This window comes from Heloderma suspectum, chromosome 5 (genome assembly GCF_057233095.1).
Source record: "Heloderma suspectum isolate Gila_16-S chromosome 5, 16-S_ref, whole genome shotgun sequence".
Taxonomy (NCBI): domain Eukaryota; kingdom Metazoa; phylum Chordata; class Lepidosauria; order Squamata; family Helodermatidae; genus Heloderma; species Heloderma suspectum.
The window spans coordinates 114457594-114483532 of record NC_139462.1 but is presented as its reverse complement, the minus strand read 5'-3'; the positions used below and the strand labels follow the sequence as shown (position 1 = coordinate 114483532).

The window sequence follows — 25939 nt, the reverse complement described above, 5'->3', positions numbered from 1 at the left end:
TTGGTATTTCATCCTAACTTGACAAGATTAACAGCCTCGGCCCTTGCATGAATATAATAATTCAGTCATTGTAACTGTCCTTGCTGTAGTGAAGTGATCATAAAATGACTTTTAGCTGTCCTTTTCAATGATAAGGTGTTTTGGTGATGCCACCATTATATTCCAAAATCGAAAGCTGGATGTCTTTAAAGGCAGGGAAATCCATTATCTGCATGTGGTAGCGTTTCGTTTTGCTGCATGGGGATGAGATCACAAGGTGGCCACATCAAAGGAAAACTAGAGATCTGCAGCTTAATTTGGCTGGCAATTTCAAATCAATAAGTGAACTTCAGACTTCCTCACCACTACAACCCTGGCCATTTGCAGCTCTCCCCTCTGTCCACCCCACTTTACAGTTTTCTTTCTAATTCACACTTTTCTATTTCCCCTTTCTCCTCTTCTGCTCCTTCCTATGGATCACTCCTCCTTCTAAACCTCCTTTCCTAGACCGCTCTGATTCCCTTAGCCTGTTGCCTTCTCAGGCTCCTGCTTCCTGCATTTGTAGGCGTTTGCTTCTTTTACCCCTTCTTTCCTAGGCCTTTCTGAGCAGCTTATCCAATAGCATTCAGAGACACCTTCTGCCCCCACCCCTCCATTGTGGCATTAGGGCAATTTAGCCAATCACTGCCAGAGGTTTTATCACCACCGCACAGCACATCCCTAAGTGCATTAGTATCTTGATGACAGGCCAAGGGCACCTTGTGGTTACTTGGCAGCTTTGCAGAAGGGATCTACATCAGAATCTTGTCCACTACCCAATTTTTAGGAATTTGATGCTACATGAGCTGATGGCAAAATTAGCAAGCACCACTTACATTTTTGAACCCTCTGTACAGGATCTGAAGTTCCTTCTTTGTGAATCTGCTTTGTGCTTCCAGAAGTTCAAGGGCTTCAGGCCGATGCCGCACGGTCGCCATTTCCATTTCATCTTCTACGCTGTCTGTGAGACAGAAAGAGAAGTCAGCAGACATAACCCATATATGGGAATAGTTCTTCAATGCATACCTGATGAATAAAATGAAGCAAAAGGGATTTGCGTTTACAATAATTATGAACAAGCTCATCGATGTATAGGCAGCACTTAACAGTAAGTAGAGCTCCTTGTGTCTCAGAATCTAGGTATTTAATAAAATTACATACTACTACTGGGAGTGATTGGTTTTAGCTACCTAATGGGTTCTTTCTACTCCTAATATCTATAATTCTGTAATTAAAAAAAAAAACAATTTGTAAAACTTATTTTCTACAACCCAGATGCAGAGATCCTAGCTCTGATCCACTCATGGTTTTGGCATCTGTCCTTCAAAGTGCAAATATGAACCACATTGTATATTGACCCCAGAGACCAAGTTGAAGACGTCCATCAGCACATTTAATTACTCATTTAAGGCAAAGAACTTAGATTTAAACTCATTTAGGCTGCAATCCTAGACATACTTACCTGAGGTATGTAAGAATGGGGGAGAAATTTGTTCAGTTTGCATTTTTAATAGGAGCTTAACTCATTTCACAGTTGTGAACCATCATGCAAACTGAAACTCAGCTATCCTTCAGACCTGGCACTTCTCCAAATTTTGCAATTGAGTTCTCCAATTAAAAAATGTGTATACTAGGGAAAATAACATTAAAAATGCATTATACACATTTTTGCAAGCAATTTTCCTAATATATTAGTCAAAATGCATGTATTAGAAGAAATGTGCACAAAACTGCTTATGACTGTAAAAATAATTCTCAAAGTTGGACAAGAACTGAATTTAAGATTGTCAATTTCAGTTCCTCTCATTTTTTCCAGATTCGTCCATCCCTAAAAGTAAGTCCCATTGAACTAAATCAGACTTACTTCTAAGCAGATATGTGTAGGATTGCACTGTTGGTGATATTCATGATGGTAAGACTAACAGCCCACCTGATCTTATGTGTGTTTGCCCAGAACTAAGTCCTACTAAGATCAGTGGGACCTATTCCTGTCACAAAGCCTCACGAAGAAAGGAAATATTTCTGAGAAAACGTGAATGGGCTGTAACAGCTGAAGTCCTAGGACTGGTTCACATACAAATGTTCATCACTAGACCACAGCATCAAGCAATGTATGAATGGCCCATCTCAAAAACCATCACAAACAGAAATTCCGTATCACTTCGCACATTACCGCAAATTTTTCAGTTGAGGCTATTCATACATGCAGCTACAAATCCTCAAGAGATGTATGTGTGAACCAACCTGCGTATACAGCCCAGAGTTGAACTGAAATCAAGATAGGCAAAGTCACTCTGAGGCAAACCTTCATGTAAGGAAAGTGTTATTAGAAACTGTACAGTTTCCATGGGGGAAAGACACGCAACGCAGACGGGGCGATAGCTTTTATTGGATCAAGAGCAGCTAGTGTGTGTGTGCAAAGCCCTGAATTGATTGACATATCACGGTTTATTATCACCTACTCCCAGACCTGGAACACCAGTGCAGGGAGCACAACTAGGTGATGGAACAGGCCAGGACCTCACAAGTCCCACCACTATCTCTGCATCCTGTTTCTGCAACTGGAGCTGACGTTGCAGCCATCGTGAACTGGCTCTAATCCCCCAAAAACCATGGTATGCTAAAGGTGGAAACTGCAATATAGGATCCCAAATGATTTGGATCTGTTTATCCAAGCATCAAAAAGGTGCACAACCAGGAACATAAGAATAGACCAGCTGGCTCAAAACAAAGACTTATCTAGTCCAGAATCCTGTTTCCCATAGTGGCAAACCAGATGCCTACAGGAAGCCCACAAGCAGGGCATACGGCGATAGCCCCCTCTCACTGTTGTTCCCTTCCAGCTTGCTGCCTCTGATCCCAGAGTTAACATATAGCCATCCTGAGTAGTAGCTGATGGGTTTTATCCTCCACAAACATGCCCAATCCCCTTCTGAAGCTGTCTCACAGCCAAACTAAACATTCTTCAAATCACGCATTAACAGAGCTATGCACAATTGGCTTATTTACTTCAGTGTAAGCATGCATGGTCCTGATTCAGATTGGGACCATGGTGCTCTGAGAGGGGGGATTTAAGCTTCCCCCTCCCCATTTTCATTCTGAAATTCCAATGGAGACGCTTTTCCTTTTTTAAAAAAACCCATCTATGGGGGGGGTGTGGAATTTTGGGATGAAGATGGGCGGGGAGTTTGAATGTCACCACCTGGAGCACCATGGTTCTGATCCAAATTAGGGCCATGCATACTTACACTGAAGTAAAAAAGGCCAATCACACTATGCATGATTTGACCAACATTTAGTTTGGCCCTCAGTTGGTACCCACGGGACATTTACTAGAGCTCTGTGCCCAGTTCCCATTACCTGGAATAAAGCATGCTGCTGCTGGTGGTGATAATATTGAGGGCCTACATTTAAGCACTTTAAAAATATCAGTAAAAACAAAAGGAATCATGTCCAACTAGCTTTCTGCTGTTGGAGCTGTCAGTTCAGAGAGAATAAAAGTATTGGGTCATTTACAGTCTGCTCCTATAAAATATTAGTCAGATTTTTCTGCCTGATCCTATGAATGATTAGTCAGAAGTCCCAATGACTTCAACGGGGCTTACTCTCAAGGACACATAAGATTACAGGCCTTAATGGCAGAACATTTGATGGAAATGAAAATTAGACGGAGAATCTACATGCTGTGGGAATATCCTCAATATACCCCACACACTTTTTCAAGACTCGTTGAGGACAAAACTACACCTTGCATGATTGTCCCCACACCCTGGTTTTCTTTTACCATCTGAAGCAGCTGCAGTGGACTTCAGGCTGAATGTGTATTGTGAGGGGTGGAGAGAGAGAATGGTCTGTTACTTTTCTTCTAAGCCATTTGCTTTTCTCCCCAAGAGGCAAAAGTCAGGGGAGCATGAATCTTTTATCCCATAAGAAAAAAGCACCTCAGGCAGTTGCATAAGTTTGACCTGACAAACAGCCAGGTAGGAAAGAATTAAACCTGTCCTCCCATCCCCATATGGGCCAAACTGACACACAGCAGTTTTACCATTCTCATACTGCAATGACAACTGTTGGTGCACATGACACCAAAGGGCACCAATAGTTATCACTGCAGTATGATAACAGTAAAACTGCTATGTGTAGATTCAGGCCATGTTTCAGGCACTTAACCTGAAGCCACCCAAAGCTGTTTTACAGGATAAAAGGAAGTCCTGGGAGGGAAGAATAATGGAAACAAACCTAACATGGAGTTCTGCCCTGAGCATGACATATGGTGACAACAGAACTAGAATTTTGTAAGCTGGGGCGGCGGGGGGGGGGGTCTTGAATGGAGACCTCCAAGAGTGAACCTCCTGCATCGCCACTCACCAGTACTCTGGTCCCTCAGTCACCCAGACAGATGATGCTCTCTGAGTCAATGGTGCCCTCTAGGCTGCAGTACTAGCCTGTCAGCTGACCTCACTGCCTGAAGATGGCCAGCTGACCTCACAAGCCAATGGAGACATGCCCGGTTCTGTCAAACCTTTCCTTCCAAGCTAGCTCTACAGTATGAGAAATTTGTCATTTTGAGTAGCAATACACTCTCTATTGCAGGGGTTCCCAGAGTAGTGACCACTCCTACGGCACCTGTGAAGCTCTCCCCATTCTGCCCCATTTCTTTCTCTCCCTTTCTAGCCTTGCTCCTTCTCTCCTCTCTACCCCTTTGCCTTGCTATTTTCCCCTCCCTCCCAGCCTCTAGCCTCACTATTTCCCCACAACCTCCTTAGCTCACTGTCTCTCCCCCTCCTAGCCTCTAGCCTTGCTCTCTCTCGACCCCTTTGCCTTCCTGTTTCCCCCTCCCTCCCAGCCTCTAGCCTCACTATTTCTCCGCCCTGTCCCTCTTTAGCTCACTTTTGACTAGCCAAGCCCCCACAGCAGCCATTGTGTGACTAGTCACATCCTCCACGCCATTTTGTGGTGGTGCCCACAACAGTTTCTCAAATTCCCAAATGTGCCCATGGGTCCAAAAAGGTTGGGGCCCCCTGCTCCATCGCCTTGCCTGCTTGATCCGGGATGTGACTTCCATCCCATCTGTGGCTCCATTGCCTGTCTCTGGCATATGTAGCTAGTCCAGCTTTCCCCGACATAGTGCCTTCCAGATGTGTTAGATTTCTGGAGGGTGCCAGTTTGGGGAAGGCTGGAATAGTGTCTGCCCAAGTCTGACTAGGCCCCACTTCAGCCTGTAAAAAACCAAGCCCCAAGCCTGACGGACATACATTTGGTTAATGGTCTTCCATTGAGGAATTAACATTATATAGCTCAGAAATGTTGTGCCCAAAGGCCTTCACATAACAAATATTGCATCTATTTTTGTTTTGTTCTATGATAGTTCCTCTTTCTGATGCCAGCAATATACTTAAACAAAAGTCAGCATTCAGAGTACAATTTATTTAAGAACTCAGGGACAAAAACATCAATAAATGTTCTACCTTCTTTTAGGGTAATAGCTGATCCTTCTGTAGAAATGTAATCTCATCTCAGTCAAAACAACAACTCAAAAAACACGTTACAAACATGGATAATATCTTACTTGGTATTGAGAAAAAGGGTAAACAAACATTACAATATGCCCAGTTTCATGGAGCTTATTCCCAAATGATCTAAATAATTCACAATGTTGAAAATACAAACTTTAGGCTCTGACCTAACTTTTACCATCACTGAGTCCCATTGAAAACACCAGAAATTAAGTTAATTTTCTACCCTGGTTTCAATGGGACAGGAGAGCAATCCTATGGCAGCTAGACAGCATCACGATGGCCGTGGGATTTTTTGGTTTCTGGGAGCTGAGCTCAGAGCCAGAGCGCAGAGCTTTGTTCCCAGAAACCGCGCTCCCCTCCCCCCTCCCCCCACCTCGTAGGCGGCACGGTTCTTCCCCATCTCTGCACTTGTAACTGCAGCACAGAGCGGGTGAAAAGGGGGTGTTTCTGGGGGCGGGGAGGGGAGCGTGGAACCATCATCACATTTCCTATGCATTGTCCAGCCTCCCCCCTCTCCGACGCCCCCAGCTAGACAGCCAATCTGGCCAGAAATGCAGGGTGGCTGGAGCATGGAGGAGAGGATCCTCTTTGTGCACCGCCCGCCCGGCATTGAATAGTCAGCCGCCTCTGAGTTTGGAGGTGGCTGACTATTGTGAAAGGATTGTGCCCTTCCTTAGGGCCTAGTTCCCATAAACTGCTGATGTGATGGACTGTACTAATTCAGACTGCTGGTGGGGGCTCGCCTGATGAAGTGCTCCTCCAAACCCGTACCCTAAATCCCTGCACAAAGAAAATTAGATGCCTGGAAGCAGGGTTCTAGCTTAGCCTTCTCCTTGAAATGCTAATTTTCTATATCTAGGATTCCCCACCCCCACGGAGAAGCATTCCATCACGTGAGCCCATGCTTGCAATCTGGTGGTACAGTCCAGATGCAGGTTTATTATTTGCTCTTTGAGAGGTTTAACTAGGCCTTGTTCACAAGTAACTTTAGTTGAATTGGACCATATTCTTCTGCATGTCAAGTCAGGCAATTTGTTTTCTAGTTAAGTGTTTTCTGCTCTGACTGACAGAGCTCCAAGGTCTCAGAGTACCTTATCTTTTCACCTGGAGGAGAAAAGTAATTGGAGGTTTTGATTTTGAGGGAGAAAACATCTGGAGGTAGCCCCTCCCTACTCAAACTTGCAGGCTCCAACCTAAGCCTGCTTTTGGTAAGGGGAAAGATATGTGACTGGATGTCACAGTCTGGCCATCAGAGCTGTTAACATGACATCTGAGCTTGTTTGTTCTCCCCCTTCACCATTTCGTAGTTCATGCAACTCCACTGACATGCTCAGGGCCGTGTATATCCTGCAATTGCGTATAAGTGCTGAAAAGCTACAAAACTGAATTTTCTGAGAATCTCAGCTTGCATATTTTAAAAAAGTTTCTGGCCCTTAAAGTTGATAGTTGAAAATGAATTGACATTCCCTGGGAAATCTTACAAGGTGCAAGCAAGGATCAGCATGAGACTCCAAAAAAAAATAAAAAAATAGAAAAAATTGCCTCTTTTCTCTTTTTTGAAACAAACTGTTGAAATGACTACAATATAGAATTTGTCTTTTAACATAGGTGAACTAAACAATGTTATTAAAAGGAAGATCTTTTTGGTTAAAGTCTGTAAGGAAAATGCAAATATAATATGTTAATGTCTGAATGTTGCATCATAATAAAAAGTCCCTACATATAAAAAGTTAGCACATCAGAGTGAAGGGTTCTAGCCTAACCTTCTTCCCCATGTGCTAGTTTCTTATGTGCCAGGAACTTGTTTCATAGGATTCAAATGCTTCCCCTGACCTGCAGCACAAAATGGTGCAGACCAAGAACAGCCTTACCACATGATTTGCCTGAATGTGCAAATTGGCTCTAATTCTGTGCTGGATTGTGACTAAGGTGTTAGGATTGAGCATTAGTCATTTGTGGACTGTAATCTCCATAAGCACGTTAAAATGCATCTTCAGGTTTAAACTATTTCTTACAGACAGCACAGTGAATATTCCAAACTAAAAATTAAAGGCTTTTTAGAATCTGCACATTTCAAATATTTCTAATCTGCATTTGAATATTAAATCTCCCTTTTCTTATTACAGAGGAAGTGGCACACCGTGATTTTCAATATTCAAGAGGCCAACAAACCTGAATTTTGAGGTCATGATAAACAGCCTATGAACTTTTGCTAGAAACTGTCATGCAAGCTCAATGTCACAGGTTTTTTTAACTGACAAGTTAATGTTCCGCTAATTTATAACTGAAAATTTGTTCAGGTCAGAACTAATTAAATGAAAGGGCATCCAATTAGCATTCAACTAAATGGCTATTTGGTCACTGCATATTCCATTCCTCCTAAGCATTGGTTTCTAATCTATGCTATGCACACCTATGCTGCTGTTTTCCTTCTGAGAACCAGTTCCTAAGGTCTGAACAAGCAGGATCTGTCTGTAATACATGTTCTTCTAATGCTATAATAAGATGTGGACATCATAGACTAGGTTCTTCCCCCACAGAGCAACCATTTTAAGAGCTAGCCTCCCAGGACAATAGGGAAAAACTGAGGATGGGCAATGGCCACCACCATTCTTACTGTGGGAAACTTGTGGCCCTCCAGATGTTTCTCCCTACAACTCCCATGATCCCTCACCATTGATATGTGGCTAAGGAGCCAGGGCCTGCAGGAGAGGCCACCACCACCACTGGGGAAGAGGCGGGCCTGTTGCTGCTGCTGGGCCTGCTGCTGCTGCCGCCGCCGCCGCTGCCACCACCACCAGGCCTTCCCTGGAGACTTCTGCCTGGCAGACCACCAGTCCCTGCAGGACCAGGCCCCCAGGTACCGAGCCAGCTGTGCTGCTCCACCTGCCCTCCCTGGAGGGGCTACATAAGCTGGCTGGCTGAGGTGGCCTGGGAGAGCCAGGGCCTGCAGGAGAGGCCACCACCACCACCACCACCACCACCGGGGAAGAGGCGGGCCTGCTGCTGCTGCTGGGCCTGCTGCCGCTGCCGCTGGGCCTGCTGCTGCTGCCGCCGCCACTGCCACCACCACCACCACCAGGCCTTCCCTGGAGACTTCTGCCTGGCAGACCGCCAGTCCCTGCAGGACCAGGCCCCCAGGTACCGAGCCACCTGTGCTGCTCCACCTGCCCTCCCTGGAGGGGCTACATAAGCTGGCTGGCTGAGGTGGCCTAGGAGAGCCAGGGCCTGCAGGAGAGGCCACCACCATCATCACCGGGGAAGAGGCGCGCCTGGTGCTGCTGGGCCTGCAGCGGCTGCTGCTGCCGCCGCCGCCGCCACCACCACCACCACCACCACCACCACCACCACCACCACCACCACCTGGCCTTCCCTGTGGACTCCGGCCGGGCATTATTTTTAAGGGGATTTTTAATTGTTGTGTGTGTGTGTGTTTCTTTTTCCTGGGGGATTTTGTTGTGGTTTTAGGGGTGGGTAGCCTGCCTGATAGGCGGGAGCGAGGGAGCATGTGTCCACCTGATGGAGGCAGTGGGGGCCAGAAGATACCGAGGCTGGGCAGCAGGCGCTGGCGGAGCACTAGGGGCAGGCCATGCCAGGTAAGGGGAACAAGGGAGAGATGTGTAGTATCTGTCCCCTGCTCTGGGCCTGTCCAGAGCCAAAGGATGGCTGGGGGAGGCGTGACCCCATCTTCTGGCCTTCGTTTGCTGCTCTGCAATGCCAGGTCTGTTACCCAGAAAACCTCCCTCATCCATGACATGATCCTGGATGAGGGTGCAGACCTGGCATGTATTACGGAGACCTGGCTGGCCGAGGCTGCTGCTCCAACCCTTGCAGCCATGTGTCCATCTGGATTTTCGTATGCACAGCAGCCGAGGGCTGGGGATCGGGGAGGGGGAGTGGCTGTTATCTACCGAGAGTCCTTGGTCTTCACCAGACCCCCTCTCCGGGAGACCAAGGTTGCTGAGTGATTGTACTGGAGGTTGGGCCCGAAGGGCAGTCTGGGGATTCTGCTCGTGTACCGTCCACCCCGCTGCACGACTGACTCCCTGGCCGAGGTGCTTGAGGTGGTCTCTGATGTGCGTGTACAGTCCCCTAACTTACTGGTGTTGGGGGACTTCAACGTACATTCGGAGGCCATCCTCACAGGAGCACCTCGGGACGTGATGGAGACCATGGCCTCCTGGGAGCTGCACCATATTCTAACTGGGCCCACCCATGTAGCCGGTCATGCACTAGACCTTGTGTTTGTTTCTGGAGAAGTGGGGAGTGATCTGGAAGTCGGGGGTATATCCACCACCCCGTTGTCATGGTCAGATCACTATCTGGTGACGTTGGACTTCTCGGTTCCACAACCCCTCTGCAGGGGTGGAGGACCCATTAAAATGGTCCGCCGCAGGCGTCTTATGGATCCAAATGGATTCCTGAACGCGCTTGGGGATTCTCTGGGGCATGCCAACGGCCACTAGGGATGTACGAAAGTCACTTACCTAGTCTCGCAGCTTGCTTCGTGGTGGGGGGGAGGCGCTTCTCCCCTCCCTCCGAAGTTTAGGCCGGGGGGAGGAGGCTTCCCGCCTCGCCCGGCCGAAATTCAGGCCGGGGAGAAGCGCCTCATCTCCCCGGCCGCGAACTTCAAAAGTAAAAAAAAAAAAGCCCCGTGATAGGCTACATAACGATTTACGTAGCCTATCACGGCTGACTTTGCAAATCTAGCCGTGATAGGCTACGTTAATTGTTACGTAGCCTATCACAGGGGCGTTTTTTTTTTTTTTTTTTTTACTTTTCTTGTAATGGCGGTGGCGGCAGCTGGTCAAAAGACCGGCTGCCACCCCCGCCCCTGACGAAGACCTGCCGAACCGCCGCCGGGACCTGCTGCCGGGAGCGACATTCGTGAAAGGTAAGTCCCATCCCGGGGCGGGGGGGGCGGGGGCGCGGAGAATTTCTCCCCGAACAACCTTTGGAGGACCAAATGCGTTGGCACTCGGTCCCCCGAAGTTACAGGGAGAAATTCTCCCCCACCCCTAACGGCCACTCGGTCGAGACCCTGGTGGGTGGCTGGAATGCCGCAATCCCTGGGGCATTAGATCAGGTGGCTCCGAAACGCCCTCTCCCCCTGAACAGGGCTCGGACTGCACCATGGTTCAATCCGCGGTTATGAGCTCTGAAACAGGAGGTGAGATGGCTAGAGCGCCGGTGGCGGAAGTCTCACTCCAAAGACGATCAGACACGGGCTAGAGCTGTATCTTCAGCCTATCATGTGGCGGTGAAGGCAGCAAAAAAGGAATATTATGCTTCCTCCATCACGTCTGCAGAGTGCTGTCCCAGGAGGCTGTTCCAAGTGGTCCGGAGCCTGGTCGGTCCTGTGGCTCCGGAATCACTGGAGCATTCTAAGGCCTCCTGTGAATCCTTGGCAAGGCACTTTGCAGATAAAATTGATCAGATTAGGTGTGTTACTCTGCACGCTGTGGATACAGTTAGTGAGCAAGAGGCGGCCTGTGGCAAACCGGTTTTCTGGGATCGGTTCCAGCTTCTTCCTCCTGATGAAGTGGACAAGGTGCTTTCATCGGTACGGCCGGCCACCTGCTTACTTGATCCTTGCCCATCTTGGCTCATTATGAGCTGCAGAGAGAGACTGGGTGAGGGGATCAAGGTGGTGGTGAACGCCTCCCTTGAGGAGGGAGTGATGCCATCAGCCCTCAAGGAGGCAGTGCTAAGACCGCTCTTAAAGAAGCCCTCCTTGGATCCTCAAGTTTTGAACAACGTTCGCCCAGTCTCAAATCTGCCATTTTTGGGCAAGGTGATTGAGCAGGTGGTGGCGGTGCAGTTGAAGGCACACTTGGAAGAAACTGATTATCTAGACCCATTTCAGTCGGGCTTCAGGCCTGGGCATGGGACAGAAACGGCCTTGGTCGCCTTGGTAGATGATATGAGGAGGGCTCTGGATAGGGGTGAATGCTCCTTCCTTGTTCTCCTCGACCTCTCAGCGGCTTTCGATACCGTTGACCACGGTATCCTCCTGGACCGCCTGGAGGGGTTGGGCATTGGGGACACCGTATTGCGGTGGTTCCGGTCCTTCCTCTCCGGCAGGTACCAGAGGGTAGCACTGGGAGAGGAGGTTTCGGACCCGTGGCCACTTACTTGTGGGGTGCCACAGGGTTCCATCCTCTCCCCGATGCTATTTAACATCTATGTGAAGCCGCTGGGGGCTATCATCAGGAGGTTTGGGGTGCAGTGTCATCAATATGCGGATGACACACAGCTCTACCTCTCGTTTAAATCTTCACCAAGGTTGGCCGTAGAATCCCTGTCCAAATGTCTGGAGATGGTGAGTGGCTGGATGGGGAGGAATAGGCTGAAGCTGAACCCTGACAAGACCTAGGTACTTTTGGTGGGAGACAAGAGGAGGCTGGGGGATGTTGACCTGGTGTTGAATGGGGTACGGCTACCCTTGAAAGACCAGGTCTGCAGCCTGGGGGTCATTTTGGACTCCCAGCTGTCCATGGAGGCTCAGGTGTCAGCTGTGAGCCAGACAGCGCTGTATCAACTCCATCTGATATGGCGGCTGCGCCCCTTCCTTCCCGACCATCTGCTCCCATCGGTAGTACATGCCCTGGTCTCCTCTCGTTTAGACTACTGTAATGCGCTCTATGTGGGGTTACCCTTGAAGACGGTTCGGAAACTGCAGCTGGTACAGAACGCGGTGGCTCGCCTGATTAAAGGCAGCCGCCGGCGAGATCACATCACTCCAGTGCTGAAGGAGTTGCACTGGTTACCAGTTGTTTTCCGGGCCAAATTCACGGTGTTGGTTTTGACCTTTAAAACCCTATATGGTTCCGGCCCAGCCTATCTTAAGGAGCGCCTCCAGCAGCACCAGACAGGCCGCTTAACAAGATCAGCCTCGGATGGCCTTCTCTCTGTCCCATCAGCCAGGACAGCTAGACTGGTGGGGACGAGGGAGAGGGCCTTTTCTGTGGTGGCCCCCACTCTGTGGAACTCCCTCCCTAGGGAACTCTGTCATGCCCCCTCTTTAATGAGCTTGCGTCATGCATTAAAAACGTTGTTGTTCAGGCAGGCATTTGGGGTGGGTTAGGGTATTTTAGAAAATGTTTTTATTGTAGAATTTTATTGTTTTAAACTGTTTTTATTGTATGTTGTACATCGCCCAGAGTGGCTGGGTGACCAGCCAGATGGGCGATTAATAAATTTAATAATAAATAAATAAATAAATAAAATAAGGCCGATGGGAGTTGTGGGCTAAAACATCTGGAGGGCTATGAGTTGCCCACCCCTGGCACCGCAACCACCTTTCCAACTGAACCCCAAGAGAAGCAAGATATTCTCCACATACAATTTCCCTTTGGAGGTCAGTTAATGTAATCTTAAATTCTCTTTTCTCCAGCTTGTTTGCTTGTAGAAAAAGAGTATTGTAAGATGGATCTTCTAATTCTCTGCAGCTGGATCCATTATCTGAAAAGGGGCAGGGAGGGAATGCAGTCATCTGCAGACTGCAGCCTCTCTCTCTTCCCAAAGGAGGCATCTTGTCTGACAGAGTATAGTCCCCTCTGAAGAGGTGAATATGTACCTGTAGCAGTGAGCTCTTAGTAAGCAATATATTAGCAAACAGCTGTTGCGAAAAACAATGATGCTGAATTAAATGATGATTTTTTTTTTTTTTCATATGTGGAGAGTGTGAAGGTAGGCCTGACTAGGCCTCTTGAGTAGTTTGGTTCCAGCAACCAACGAAGGTGCCTGATAGGATTAAAAGAATGTGTGTGTGTCTGACCATGAGAAGGTAATTGTACCACCCTAATGGCAGAAAGTGAAGAGGATCTAAAGAGCCTCTTGTTGAGGGTGAAAGAGGAGAGTGCAAAAGCTAGTTTGAAACTCAACATTAAAAAAACTAAGATCACTGCATCTGGCCCCATCACTTCCTGGCATATAGAAGGGGAAGAAATGGAAGCAGTGACAGATTTTACTTTCTTGGGCTCCAAGATCACCGCAGACGGTGACTGTAGCCATGAAATTAAAAGACGCTTGCTCTTGGGAGGAAAGCTATGGCAAACCTAGACAGCATAGCAAGAAGCAGAGACATCACCTTGCCGACAAAGGTCCGTCTAATCAAAGCTATGGTTTTCCCAGTAGTAATGTATGGCTGTGAGAGCTAGACTATAAGGAAGGCTGAGCGCCGAAGAATTGATGCTTTCGAACTGTGGTGCTGGAGAAGACTCTTACGAATCCCCTGGACTGCAAGGAGGTCAAATCAGCCAATCCTAAAGGAAATGAACCCTGAGTGCTCATTGGAAGGACAGATAATGAAGCTGAAGCTCAAATATTTTGGCCACCTAATGCGAAGAGAAAACTCTCTGGAAAAGACCCTGATGCTGGGAAAGACTGAAGGCAAAAGGAGAAGGGGACGACAGAGGATGAGATGGCTAGATAGCATCACCGATGCAATGAATATGAACTTGAGCACACTCCGGGAGAGTGCGCAGGACAGGAAGGCCTGGTGTGCTATGGTCCATGGGGTCACGAAGAGTCGGTCACGACTGAACAACAACATTATAAACAAAAAATTCCTATCCACCAAAGTAAGCTCATCGCTAAAGATAAGGCAGTTGTGCTGATAAGACTGTTGCTGAGTTAAATTAGCTCTTGAGCATGTGTAGTGTACTTTCTTTGTTCTCCAACTTTCAATCTGTATAAATGCATCCTGTTTCTTTTTATTTGGTGAGACACAGGGTTGACTGTCTCTCCCTTAGCTGTGATGTGCTTTAATAAATTTCTAACTGTTCAACCTAACCTGCCTTGGATATTTCATTAACATGAAATATCCTCATCACTCATTAACCTCATTAACCTCATCACTGGAAAAAAAAATGCTCAAAAAATGTATATTTTGGTTTCAAAATACTAGCTAGGCAGCCTTTGTGGCAACCTATTTCCCATCACATTATTTTCAGGGTACTACATCACTAAGCAGCCTCCAGAAAACCTTCTCAGTGCCTAAAATAGACACTTGATCTGCCACATTTATCATTATTACATGTGTGTGTTCATATTTTTGATGCTCTTGGCATAATCTTCTAGGAAGCTCTCCTGCGTAGACCTGCTGAAAATAATAGGAGGTGAGCCAGAGCAAAACCTTTGAAGCCAACACTTCAAAGAGTTTGCTGGACAACCCAGGAAAATTCCACCAGATTTCCAGTGACTGTTGACTATAGAGTCCATCACTCATTGTACATACCATGTTGTTTGACCGTCACAGTGCTTTTGGGAGGCACATAGAAGAATCAATTTATCAGCTGGTGTCAGTTGAGGAGGAAACCAAAAGAAAGTCTCCAACTTTTTTTTTTTCATCACAAATCCCTAACCCATGCACCAATCTGTCTGAAATTTTGCAGTTTACTTACCTAGGGGGTGCCTCTACGATATATGACACTTTCATTTAAATTGCCCACAAAACAAACAGGGAGAGACATAAGTTCCTTTTTAACACCCCTAAACTGTAAATGCTGCCCGTGCACAACCCCTGCACCTATTTGTTTGATATTTGGCAGGCTTCATTAATTCAGAAAGGGCTACTATGTTTACAAATTTCATCCAATTCTTGAAAAAATAAAACAAAAGTTATAGCCTTTTGTTAATTTCCCCTATGTAAGTCATCAGGGAGACATACAAAGCCTTGGATTTTCCAGTGCAAGGTTCTGCTTGGACCCAAGTCAAAGTGGGTCATGCCCAAAGTGGTCTGAGCTGAATCAACCCACTTTCTGAAGTGGGGTCTGAGCTGAATTTTGTCTTTGGCTCACACCCCTAGTTATTATTGCTTCAGTTGTTAATGGGTCCCAATGTTGCTATATTTAACTGTGGCCTCAAACATTATGCTAAGTAAAAACCAACAACAAACAACAACAGTGAATCGCATATGGTTAAGAAGTTGGTCCCATAATACACATTTGGGCTAAAGGTGGATCCAGGTCCCCAATCTGAAGTTGAAGATCATTGTCCTAGAATACACTTAACAGACTCTCATCCTAGAGCACACCTAACTTCTCCACATTGCAGATGGGCATGATGGCTTTTGGGTAAGGCATCTTCACTGTTACTGATCTGTTGATTTGAAGAATGCTGATAAGGACTCCAGGCTTCCCCAAAACTCGGTTTGAAAACTCGCAGCCTGGCAGCTTCACAAGCCCCTTGTTGCAGGATCCATCAAGTTCAGCTGCACTCCACAGGACATAAGCCATAGTGGCCCATAATGTTCAGATTTTGGTATGGCAGGCCCTCAGACACTCCAAAGGTATACAATTAATATCTAACATATGGTTACATCAGTGGTCATATTTCTTAAAATAGAGGTAAGTTAGCAGAATCGTGTTTAAAATATACCTTGTGACACATGCAAAACTGAACACCAATGTTTAGCAAATGGGAAAAGAAAAACTTGCTTTGAATATCAGGAGATGTCGTTTTGGCAGTTGAACAGGGTAAGAGCTTCATAAGCCGCTCTTTAATGCTGTGTTTGGTACTGCTCTGGGTGTAGAGGAAACCTAGAAGATACATTATCAGGGCTGTTACATCTCTCAAAAATAAGCGGGCATATTACTGCACACCAAACATTTGCATACTGAGGGAGGGAGCTCAGGTAGACATTCCCAGCTGAGAAACATTGAGAAGACAACAAAATCTCTTCCTCTTTGCCTTTGTTCCGTCCCCAGGAGGCTTTTGTACAAATGCTCACTTTTCAATAAGTGGATCATCCCAGAGCAGCAAATACATAAATGCAAACAATGGCATTAACTCCTCTTTGTAAATGAGAGCCAGATGTCTCAGTGTGTTTATGTGCTTTTTAAAGATTAAATGGCAAAATATTGACAGACACCTCTGTAATTGCTTTAATTGCCTGGTGACTGAATTATAAAAGAAAAAAATCCACTTTGTTGTCCCCTATGATGTTTTAAGCTCTGCTACTGAGCCGCATCAAACAATTTGCACATGTCATTCATTCTGGAACTGTGATAACCAGCTGGTACTTTTGCCTTTCTTTGATAGGCACCAATTCTCTGTTTTTCCCTGTATCATTCATGATAATAATGATGATGGATTTTTCATGTACAGGAGAAATTAAGACTTAATTTAGCTATTTAGTTATAGTAAAGAAAAAAATAAATGTCATTGAATTATCAGAGATCAATACCATAAAGAATGAGAAGGATGTTGGAATGGAGCGTTAGCTTCAATTTATGGGGAAAGGCAGGCTACCACAGCTTGCCTTGGATTTCCAACCAACGTGATATGACAGACAATTAAAATAAATTACATTGATTTTACCATAGTTGTCACAGGTGGATTTGGGGGGGGGGGGCAGGTGTTTGCATTTCACTTTCATCTGGCCTCAATGTTTCCATTTCCCGCCCCTCTATACCATGTGTATATACACCTGCCAACTGAGGATAATACTTTGTGCATCTGAGACTCTACACTGTTCTACCTGAAGTAAGCAATCACTTCGATCAGTATGTTCCAGGGAAATCTGAAATGCATTGAAGCCTATCATGGGAATCAATACATCTGAATTGATAAACTTTTGCCACATATTCATCTTATCTTTGATCTTTAAGGCCTATGATCTCTTGACGATAATATAAGTTTGACCTAAAGCCATACATTTATAGCATGCCTATCAGAAAAAGCTAACTGGATGCTAAAATTGAAGCTGAAGATTCTGTCAAGGACTACTGTCTGTGAAATCAATGCTTATTTTATCTGAGATTATTCCAGCTTTTCTTGCAGAAGTTATTGCATGAAGAAACTAAACAGTTTCCCTATATCAAGCACTGACTGATATATTTGGGGAAAAGCAACACGAAACAGAACTATTCCCCTAAAACTAAGAACATAAGAAGAGCCAGGTTGGATCAGAACTATCTAATAGTGAGAGCCAGTGTGGTGTAGTGGCAAGAGTGTTCGACTAGGAGCTGGGAGATCCAGGTTCTAGTCCCCACTCAGCCATGGAAGCTCGCTGGGTGACTTTGGGCCAGTCACAGACTCTCAGCCCAACCCACCTCACAGGGTTGTTGTTGTGAGGATAAAATGGAGAGGAGGAGGATAATGTAAGCCACCTTGGGTTCCTTGCAAGAGGAAAAAAGGCGGGGTATAAATGCAATAAATACAATAAAAAATAAATAATAGTCCAGCATTCTGTTCCCACTGTGGTGGCAACCAGATGTCTATGGGAAGCTCGCAATAGGCCCTAAATGCAACAGCACGATCCAACTCATGTTCCCCAGCAACAGAGGCACATTTTCTATGATATTGGAGGTAACCTACAGCCATCATGAGTAGTAGCCACTGATAGCCTTATCCTCCTTGAATTTGTCTAATCTTTTTAAATCATCCAAGTTGGAGGCCATCACTACTTCATGTGGTAGCAAACTCCATAGATTAACTATGCACTGTTTGAAGAATACTTCCTTTTCTCTGTCCTGACTCTCAGGATAGCTTCATTGGATGATCCCAGTTTCTAGTAGAAACAGTGACACTGTTTATAAGACACTGAAAACCCCCTTTTTTATTTTTTTAAAACCGTGATGTTGCTACAAGCAATGCATTTAACATCCACACGTAGTTAGGCCCTGAAGACATCTGGCTAGTAAATGCCAGATTATCTTTGTAATTAGTTTACTCACAGGAATTCTTAACTGTGCTTAAGAAAGCAAGGGAGAGATGAGTAAAAATATCTTAGAGAGCTGGTGTTGCATAATGACTAAGAGACTGAGCTTTCAATAAGGATGTCAGTGGTTCAAATCTCATCTTTGCCAGAAACTGACTAGGTGACATCAAGCAAACTCTTTCTCCCAGCATCAGGCCCCCCATATGCAAAACGGGGTAATAAGTCTGACCTACTTTTTAGGTGGTGCTGGAGAAGACTCTTACAAGTCCCCTGGACTGCAAGGAGGTCAAATCAGTCAATCCTAAAGGAAATCAACCCTGAGTGCTCATTGGAAGGACAGATACTGAAGCTGAAGCTGAAATATTTTGGCCACCTAATGCGAAGAGAAAACTCTCTGGAAAAGACCCTGATGCTGGGAAAGACTGAAGGCAAAAGGAGAAGGGGACGGCAGAGGATGAGATGGCTAGATAGCATCACCGATGCAATGAATATGAACTTGAGCACACCCTGGGAGACAGCGGAGGACAGGAAGGCCTGGCGTGCTATGGTCCATGGGGTCACGAAGAGTCGGACACAACTGAACGACTGAACAACAAACGTGAAGCACTTCAGAATGCTAAATATTAATAATAATTTTCTGGGGTGGAACTACAGAGTTGTGGGGAATGTGTGGCTACTGCTAAAACCAAGTAGCATCCCCACATCTCTTCCTCTCTTCTTCCCCAGTAACATCCAGTAAACAAAATGTGTGCTGTGAATTGCATTAAGAGTGCTCCTGCAAGTGGCAGCCAGTGAAGACAGGGCACGGGGGGAGGGGGTACAACTGCAATGCAGTGACAACACATCATGGATTTTGTTTCACTAGATGTTACTGAACAAGAGGAGATGGCTGCTTTTGGCAGCAGCCATGCATTTCCATTTTTTTCTCTTTGTACCCTTAGTATTAAAGGCAGCAGAAAAGTGACACTTTGAGTACTGGAGAGGGAACAGATTTAAAAGGAAAAAAAGACTGCATCTATCTTGAGGGAACAATGAGTTATGAGTCAATCCAAGATTGCAGATGTTCTGTTTTCATACCTTCAGTTTACAATACTATATAAACTGGTCGTTGTTTTTCATCTGTAGCTTTGTCTCTCTCAAACAATTAAGGGCACCAAAGCATTCAAATTTCTAAAAGCAGGAGAAAATGATTAGGATGAAACATAAATTATGAGAACCAGGAGTACCAGAGGTGCTGCCCTGAGACTGGAGAGCTGAAAGGCAGCACATTCTGGCCTCATCCATCGGCCCACCAAGGACCAAGGAGCCTGAGAGGCTGTGCCTTCCGCCTCCCAGGAAGATCATCATGGCAAAGGGGAGATCAGCCTGGACCCGACTATCAGCCAATGCATCAGCCAGAGAAGGTGCAGCTGGAGGGAGCTTGCGTTACCCTTTGCTGCCAGAAAGAACACCTATTTGAAATGAGACCATTGGCAAGAAAAGTGGTTTTCCTCTTCCCTCCCTATTCTTTTTTTCCTTTTGTATCATTTCTATTATATTGTGAACCTGCAGGCAGGAAGTGTCTTACCTTTCAATAACTGTACAGTGCTTAGAAAACGTTAGGTGTTTTATACATGTTAACAACAGCAGTAGTTAGTGCTTTTATTCCATGGCAAAACAGATGTCTCTCTGTGTTTGTGTGTACAGACACGTGCTGTCACACAAACCCAATTCTGCTCCCTTTGCTCTCTCCCATTTCAGTTGCAGATGATTTACCCTTTCCATTTATTTACTCAACAAAAGAAATTGAGCAGCCTTCATGCTCCACAATTTACAGTCCTGCTCTGTTTCCATGCCATTGCTTTGAATTATGGAACCTTCTTCTGAGAATATGTCTGCGGAAGAGTACTGGACAAAGTAGGCAACTAATGTTTCTTTAGAGACATTGTGCCTCTTGTGAATCAATAAACCTCATAAAATCATCACTGATGATTGAAACAGTGAGTGTGAAGACAGACTATTTCTTGATGGTGCCAACAGTTCACACATTACCAGCTAGTTTCGAGTCTAAATTTCTAAAGGATAGTTTGTAGAAAATTAATTGTTGTCTCTACAATCCTCTGAAGCTAAGCCTGGAAAGAGATTTTATTTTATTTTTTGAAAACAGGAGGCAGTTTGATTCAACCTGAGTGTGCGATCATCCCACTTTTGCCTCTGGTAAGCAGGTTTTTAAAGGCTTATGTAGCATAATTTCAAAAATTTGCGAAAACTATTTGACAATAGAGACAAACAAACAAAAAAGTGTACATACATCACAGGAAGCGAAACTTCCGTCAGCTTTCAAAACTATTGGCTGCTTTCAGCATTACAGCTTTACTGGTTTGTGACAAGCACACCAGTAATAAGATGAATTGCCTTCCAGTTAACTATTTGCAATAATTGATCATCACAATGTTATTTTCAGCTCAGTTCTAGGCACCTGAAACATTCCAGGGATGTTACTGTGTACAGAGCAGAGAAGCATACTAATACCCAAACCATCAAGATACCAATACACCGCATGCACAAAAGATTACCTTGCCTATTACATCAGTGTCAAGATTAATTCAAATCTACCAGCTTTACTGGAAAACAGTTCAGTTAAAAAGAATGTTCAGAGAGTGAGCTGATGAACCTCATATTGGATCAAACACTTTCCCCCCCATTTAACAAAATTTCCCCCCAATTTTTTTAAATATCTCATGCCAGATGATTGACGATAAAGGTGATATCTGTGGTTTAATTGTTTCTTATATTTAAACCAGGTGTTCAATATCCATCCTAGGATTGCTTTTGAGCTAATTATATTTTCTAACAATACTTTTTGCAACAACGAAAGGACATCCAGAGGTCCTGTGATTAATTCTTCTTCCAGCAAATAATCCCAATACAACTAGTTTTTAGTAAACCAAAATTTCATTCCTAATAACTGAGCAGCAAAATCAGCTCAAACAAGGGAAAGCCGTTCCTCCTTCAGTTCAGGATGCCTGTAGTGTCCACTTTTTCTGTACTGGGGTTTTCCATCCCAAGCTTCCCCACCCCACACCCCACACACACCTACACAGGACTTAAAAAGTTGTGGTGGTGGGAATAACAATGGAGGCTTGTCTCTCTTTTTAAAGCCTCCATTTCCCCCCTTTTCACCGGGGGGGGGGGATTTGAGGAAACAAACAGCTTGGGTGGGGGAGGTGTTATCCTCCCCTCCTGGTGCATGGTGGTCTTGATCCAAATCAGGACCACAATGCACACCTACAGGTAAAGATGAGGTTCAACTACACCACAGAATTAATGTAAATTGTAGTTTGACTCTCAGTGCTGAATACTAAGGGGGAAAAAAACTTAAAATGCCCACCTCAGCTCTACTTGGTTGAGTGGGTCTCTTTAAGATCCCCCACCCATACACACACAGTTTGTGCTCAGCACTGAGAAAAGCATCAGGACGCTGAAGAAAGGGAGCTGTGTGTTTTATAATTTCCCAGTGCCCTGACCTAGGCATGATGCTATGTCAGGGGGTGGGGGGGTGTCTCCACCAGTGATTTACTCTGAGCTGACTGCGTGTTGCGGTTGTTAGGGATAGATGACGTTGTGGCCATTCCGGAGCTTATCAATGAAAAACTGGATTTCCCGAGATTGCTTGAAGTCTGATTCTTTTCCTTAAGTCGAGTTCTCCTCAGTATAGTTGCTGTGTGCCCCAACTCCTGCATTCAGCTCAGGTATGCTAGCCCTGCCCAGGGGTGTGCCTTTCACCATGACCCCGGTCAAGGGGTGTTTCCTCCCATTGTGCTGAATGAGGCTTGCCCTCTTAATGCCACAGAACTTACAGAGAACCCCCTCAATTGGCAAGGCACAGTGTGATCTTGAGGCTCTGATTCTCCTTTGTTTGGTTTATTGCCTTAGGAAGAACCCTTCATTATAGAGATCCTGCGGGTTAAAATAGTTTCTGTCTTTGTGTTTACTGCTCTCTTTCCCAGCATAAGCACATGTATGTCTACTTGGAAGTAAGTCCCATTGTGCTCAATGAGGCTTGCTCCTGAAATGGGGGTTGGACTCGATGGACTTATAGGCCCCTTCCAACCCTACTATTCTATGATTCTATGAATGCAGGTGCATCTGGACTTTCAGGGGAAAGGAGAAAGGGGGGGAGGGAGGAAGCCTCTCTTATTGGTTGAGCACCCCCTGCCAGTCAGATGACGTTCACTCCAACCCCCACCCCCACCAGGAAGTATGTTCTGTGAAATGATTTTTACTGCTCTGGAGAACCTGTTCGTGGAGCCCTGCTTGCAACAAAGCTGATTCCTTTTTTAAAAAAATCCGGTACTCCTCCATTAGTTTCTCCTTCTGTTGTCATGGAAACAGGGCCAGGGTCACTGGAGAGGGATTAAACTGATAGCTCCCTTCTTTGCTGCAGCTACTTAGAATGCATCCATTTTTCCCTTGCTGAGCACCAGGTGGCTGTAGGGAGCAAAAAGTGCTCTCAGTTTGATACCTCTCCATGGTCCCTGATCTAGTGGCACTACATTACGGAATTGGGTGAACTAAGATAGTCACTCCTTTGCTGGAGCTGCATAGCGCTCCTCGCAGGGCCACAGCTGTTGCCACTAACAGCATCACTGCTACTTGATCTCGCATGTAAGACCCCCAGGGATAAGGGCATCGGGGTGGAGCAGCAAGGGGACTTGCCCAGCACCCCTGAACCTGAAGCCGGCCCTGCATACCTCAATGTATTGTGTTGCTCACACTCACAATTTGCATCAGAAAATGTTTTGAAACTGTTATAACAAGAGATTCAATTTGTATGAGCTTTGAAACTTAATTGAAAGCTGTACCCTGAAACCTTCACGTTAGGGACAAAATATCGAATACCCAGTCCCTTGCATCTCTAATGAGCCCAAAGTTTAAATTTCTTATTCCTTGGACAGTTTTTTTTTTACATTTTGTTAAAGATTTTATGAAAAGGTATCAGATTTCATGTAATCACAACAGAAGTTAAATTCATTCATGTTGTTACTTTCACTCTGGAAATTGCGTTTAAATGTCGGCATTGTTCACAAGCATTCCAGAAAGCATTTAATCAGTTTTACTTGGTTGTATTTGAATGGTATCACAGAAGTATGCAAATATTAATTGAGAATAATAACAAAACATGTTGAGTCCTAATATATAGTAGGACCCTGGAAAATGTGATTCCACCAACTTATTCCAAAACTGGGGAAGACCTTTCTTCTTACAAAGTTTGCTTTAGGGAGCAATCTTATGGCCAGTAGACACTGTCTAGAGGGCCATAGGATTTTTTGCTTTGGGGGAACCAAGCTCAGAGCCAGGGCTCTGAAAGCGGTTCCCAGAAACTGCACTCCCCACCCCTTCCCCTCCCACTTGTAGCTGATGCGGTTCTCTCCACGCTGGTGACATCTCTGCACTGGGAAACGGAGTGCGGAGACGGAGAAAAGGGCGTGGTCCTGGGGAAGAGGAGGAGACTGCAGCTTCCTATGCACCGTGCAGCCCCCCCCCCCCCCGAAGCTCCCCAGCCAGACAGGCAAAATCGCCTGTCTAGCCATAAGTGTAGGGCAGCCAGAGCATGGAGGCGAATATTGACTCTGTGCTCCGGCCGCCCTGCATTGGGTAGTTTGCAGCCTCCGAGTTCGGAGGCTGACAATTATCTCCATAGGACTGTGCCCTTAATGTGTGTGATTCAAGAAAATCAATATAGGGCACAATCCTATGGAACCCACCCTTGATACTTGTAAGCCTCTGAACTCAGAGGCTTACAAATATGCAGTGCAGAGTGGGAGGTGCCTCCGCCACGCCTTCTGTTCTGCATTTCAGCTAGATGGGCTTTTTCAGCCATCTAGCTGAGGCATTGCATATGGGGAGGGAAGGCTGGAGTGGCCTCAGTATACAGTGTAAGCTGGCCTCTCCAGTCCCCTCCCCTCCCAAGGGAATGTCCCCTTTACCTTCTCTTTGAGGCCGCTTTTGTGACCTTGGACAAGCAGGTGGCATGGTTCTTTCCATGCCAGCTGTAAGGGAGAGGGGGAGTGGGTGGTGAGCTCAGATTCCTGAGTCCAAAGTTGGAGCACAGTTGCCGACCACAGACCTGGGAATCCGAAATATCCTATGGCCCCCCAGCATCTGTCTTGGGGCCATAGGATTGCTCCTATAACCACACACCATGTGTGCGTGTGTCACCACATTAGGGATGGTACACATGTCCAATCCTGTCCAGGAATCTGGCAGAACCACCCAAGCCCCACTCGCTGAGCCCTTGCCCCTGCTTGTCCTCTGCCTGCGCTTGGCAAACAGCCCGCACTCACCCCGGCAGCCTCGTTAAGCTTCATGGTCGCCATTTTTTTAGAAATAAAATTGTGATCACAAAAATGTGCATTTTCACACATCCACAAACATGAGCATTTTGCGGTTGCCATTTTATTTTTCAAAAAATGGCAACTGCACAGCTTGATGAGGCCACCGGGGTGAGTGTGGGCTGCTTTCTGAGAGCTGAAGGGGCTCGAGCACCGCCTGGGGACCGGCGAGCAGGGGCAGGGGCTGGGCAGGTCCAGAGAACTTGGACAGTGGTGGGTTCACACATACCGTGTGTGTGTGTGTGTGTGTGTGTGTGTGTGTATGGGCACCAAACTCAACAAAAATTCCAAAAACAGTTACCAACCAACCAGAAAATAAAACCTTTGGCAGGAAGGTTTATATTATACTAGTGAACAGACTCAGTTTCACATGGGGCGGAATAGCCCTTCGTTTGATGCAGTTCTTCAAGCAAAGTTATGCAGCTTGCAGAGTTGGATACATTGTGCTCATCCCATTTGGGTGAAGTCACGGCTGCTGGCACCCATAAGCATGGTGTCTCAATGGTGCACCCCTCTAGCCCCTTGAGGGAGGGATCTGTTCAGTCCACTGTCCTGAGGTGGGATGACCTATAGCACGGGGGGGGGGGGGAGGCAGTCATATCACTGTCCCTCAGACTACTTTCTCCTGGCTTCAAACTGTATCAACTGCAAAGCTATGCATTAATTTGGGAAGCCGTGTGTGATGCCAGTGAAGTCAATTTCTAAGTCAACTTGATGTCAGTGGAGGCTTTTGTTCCTTTTTTAATCCCCATAATATGGGGGTGGGGGGAGAGTGGAATTTCAGGAACCCAGCAGCTGTAAACTTCCCCCCTTACTATAGAGGAAAACCAAAATCGGGTCATGCTACGTGATTAACATAATGTGTAGTTTGACCCTGACTTCTATCTGGGTTAGAACCCAGTTCCAACCTGTTGGAACTGTTCCGAATTTTTGTATGCTTATGCTACCGCTGTTAGGAAAACATGGAGTAGATTTACAAACATTACAAGGAACAACTCTGAAGAGAGGGGAAAATGTTTATTGACCTCTTTGAAACCACACTATTATAAAGCTTTAAGACTATAAGAACATATTAACCATCTGCCACAAACAGCAAATAAAACAAGCTGTGGAGAAGTTCATCTATCACTACATGCTCAGGCAGATAAAAAGATATTAAACAGGTAGCTGACGGTTAACAAAGAAGGCCGCAGGCAGACCTCTCTGGAAAGGGCATTCCATAAGTGGGGCACCGCATCTGAAAAGATCCTCTCTGTTCACCGCCTAACTCACCTCTGAAGGTAGGAGTACCTGGAAATGCTTCCAGTGCCTAGGGCATAACACCTGGGCAGGTCCACGTGGAAAACGGTGGTAAATTAGCA

General features: G+C 45.9%; 1 protein-coding gene across 4 annotated transcripts in view; it reads right to left on the bottom strand.

The window, feature by feature from the left end:
• The window catches only part of KCNIP4 (potassium voltage-gated channel interacting protein 4), a 148691-nt gene that overhangs the window by 64302 nt on the left and 58450 nt on the right, over window positions 1–25939 (bottom strand). For 3 of the 4 annotated variants that reach the window (XM_084857032.1, XM_084857035.1, XM_084857036.1), the window contains exon 2: window positions 855–979. In XM_084857032.1, coding sequence (XP_084713158.1) covers window positions 855–979 — 125 coding nt within the window. Of the gene's footprint in view, window positions 1–854; window positions 980–15979; window positions 16082–25939 lie in introns of all 4 variants that reach the window. The other variant, XM_084857034.1, reaches the window with a different exon arrangement.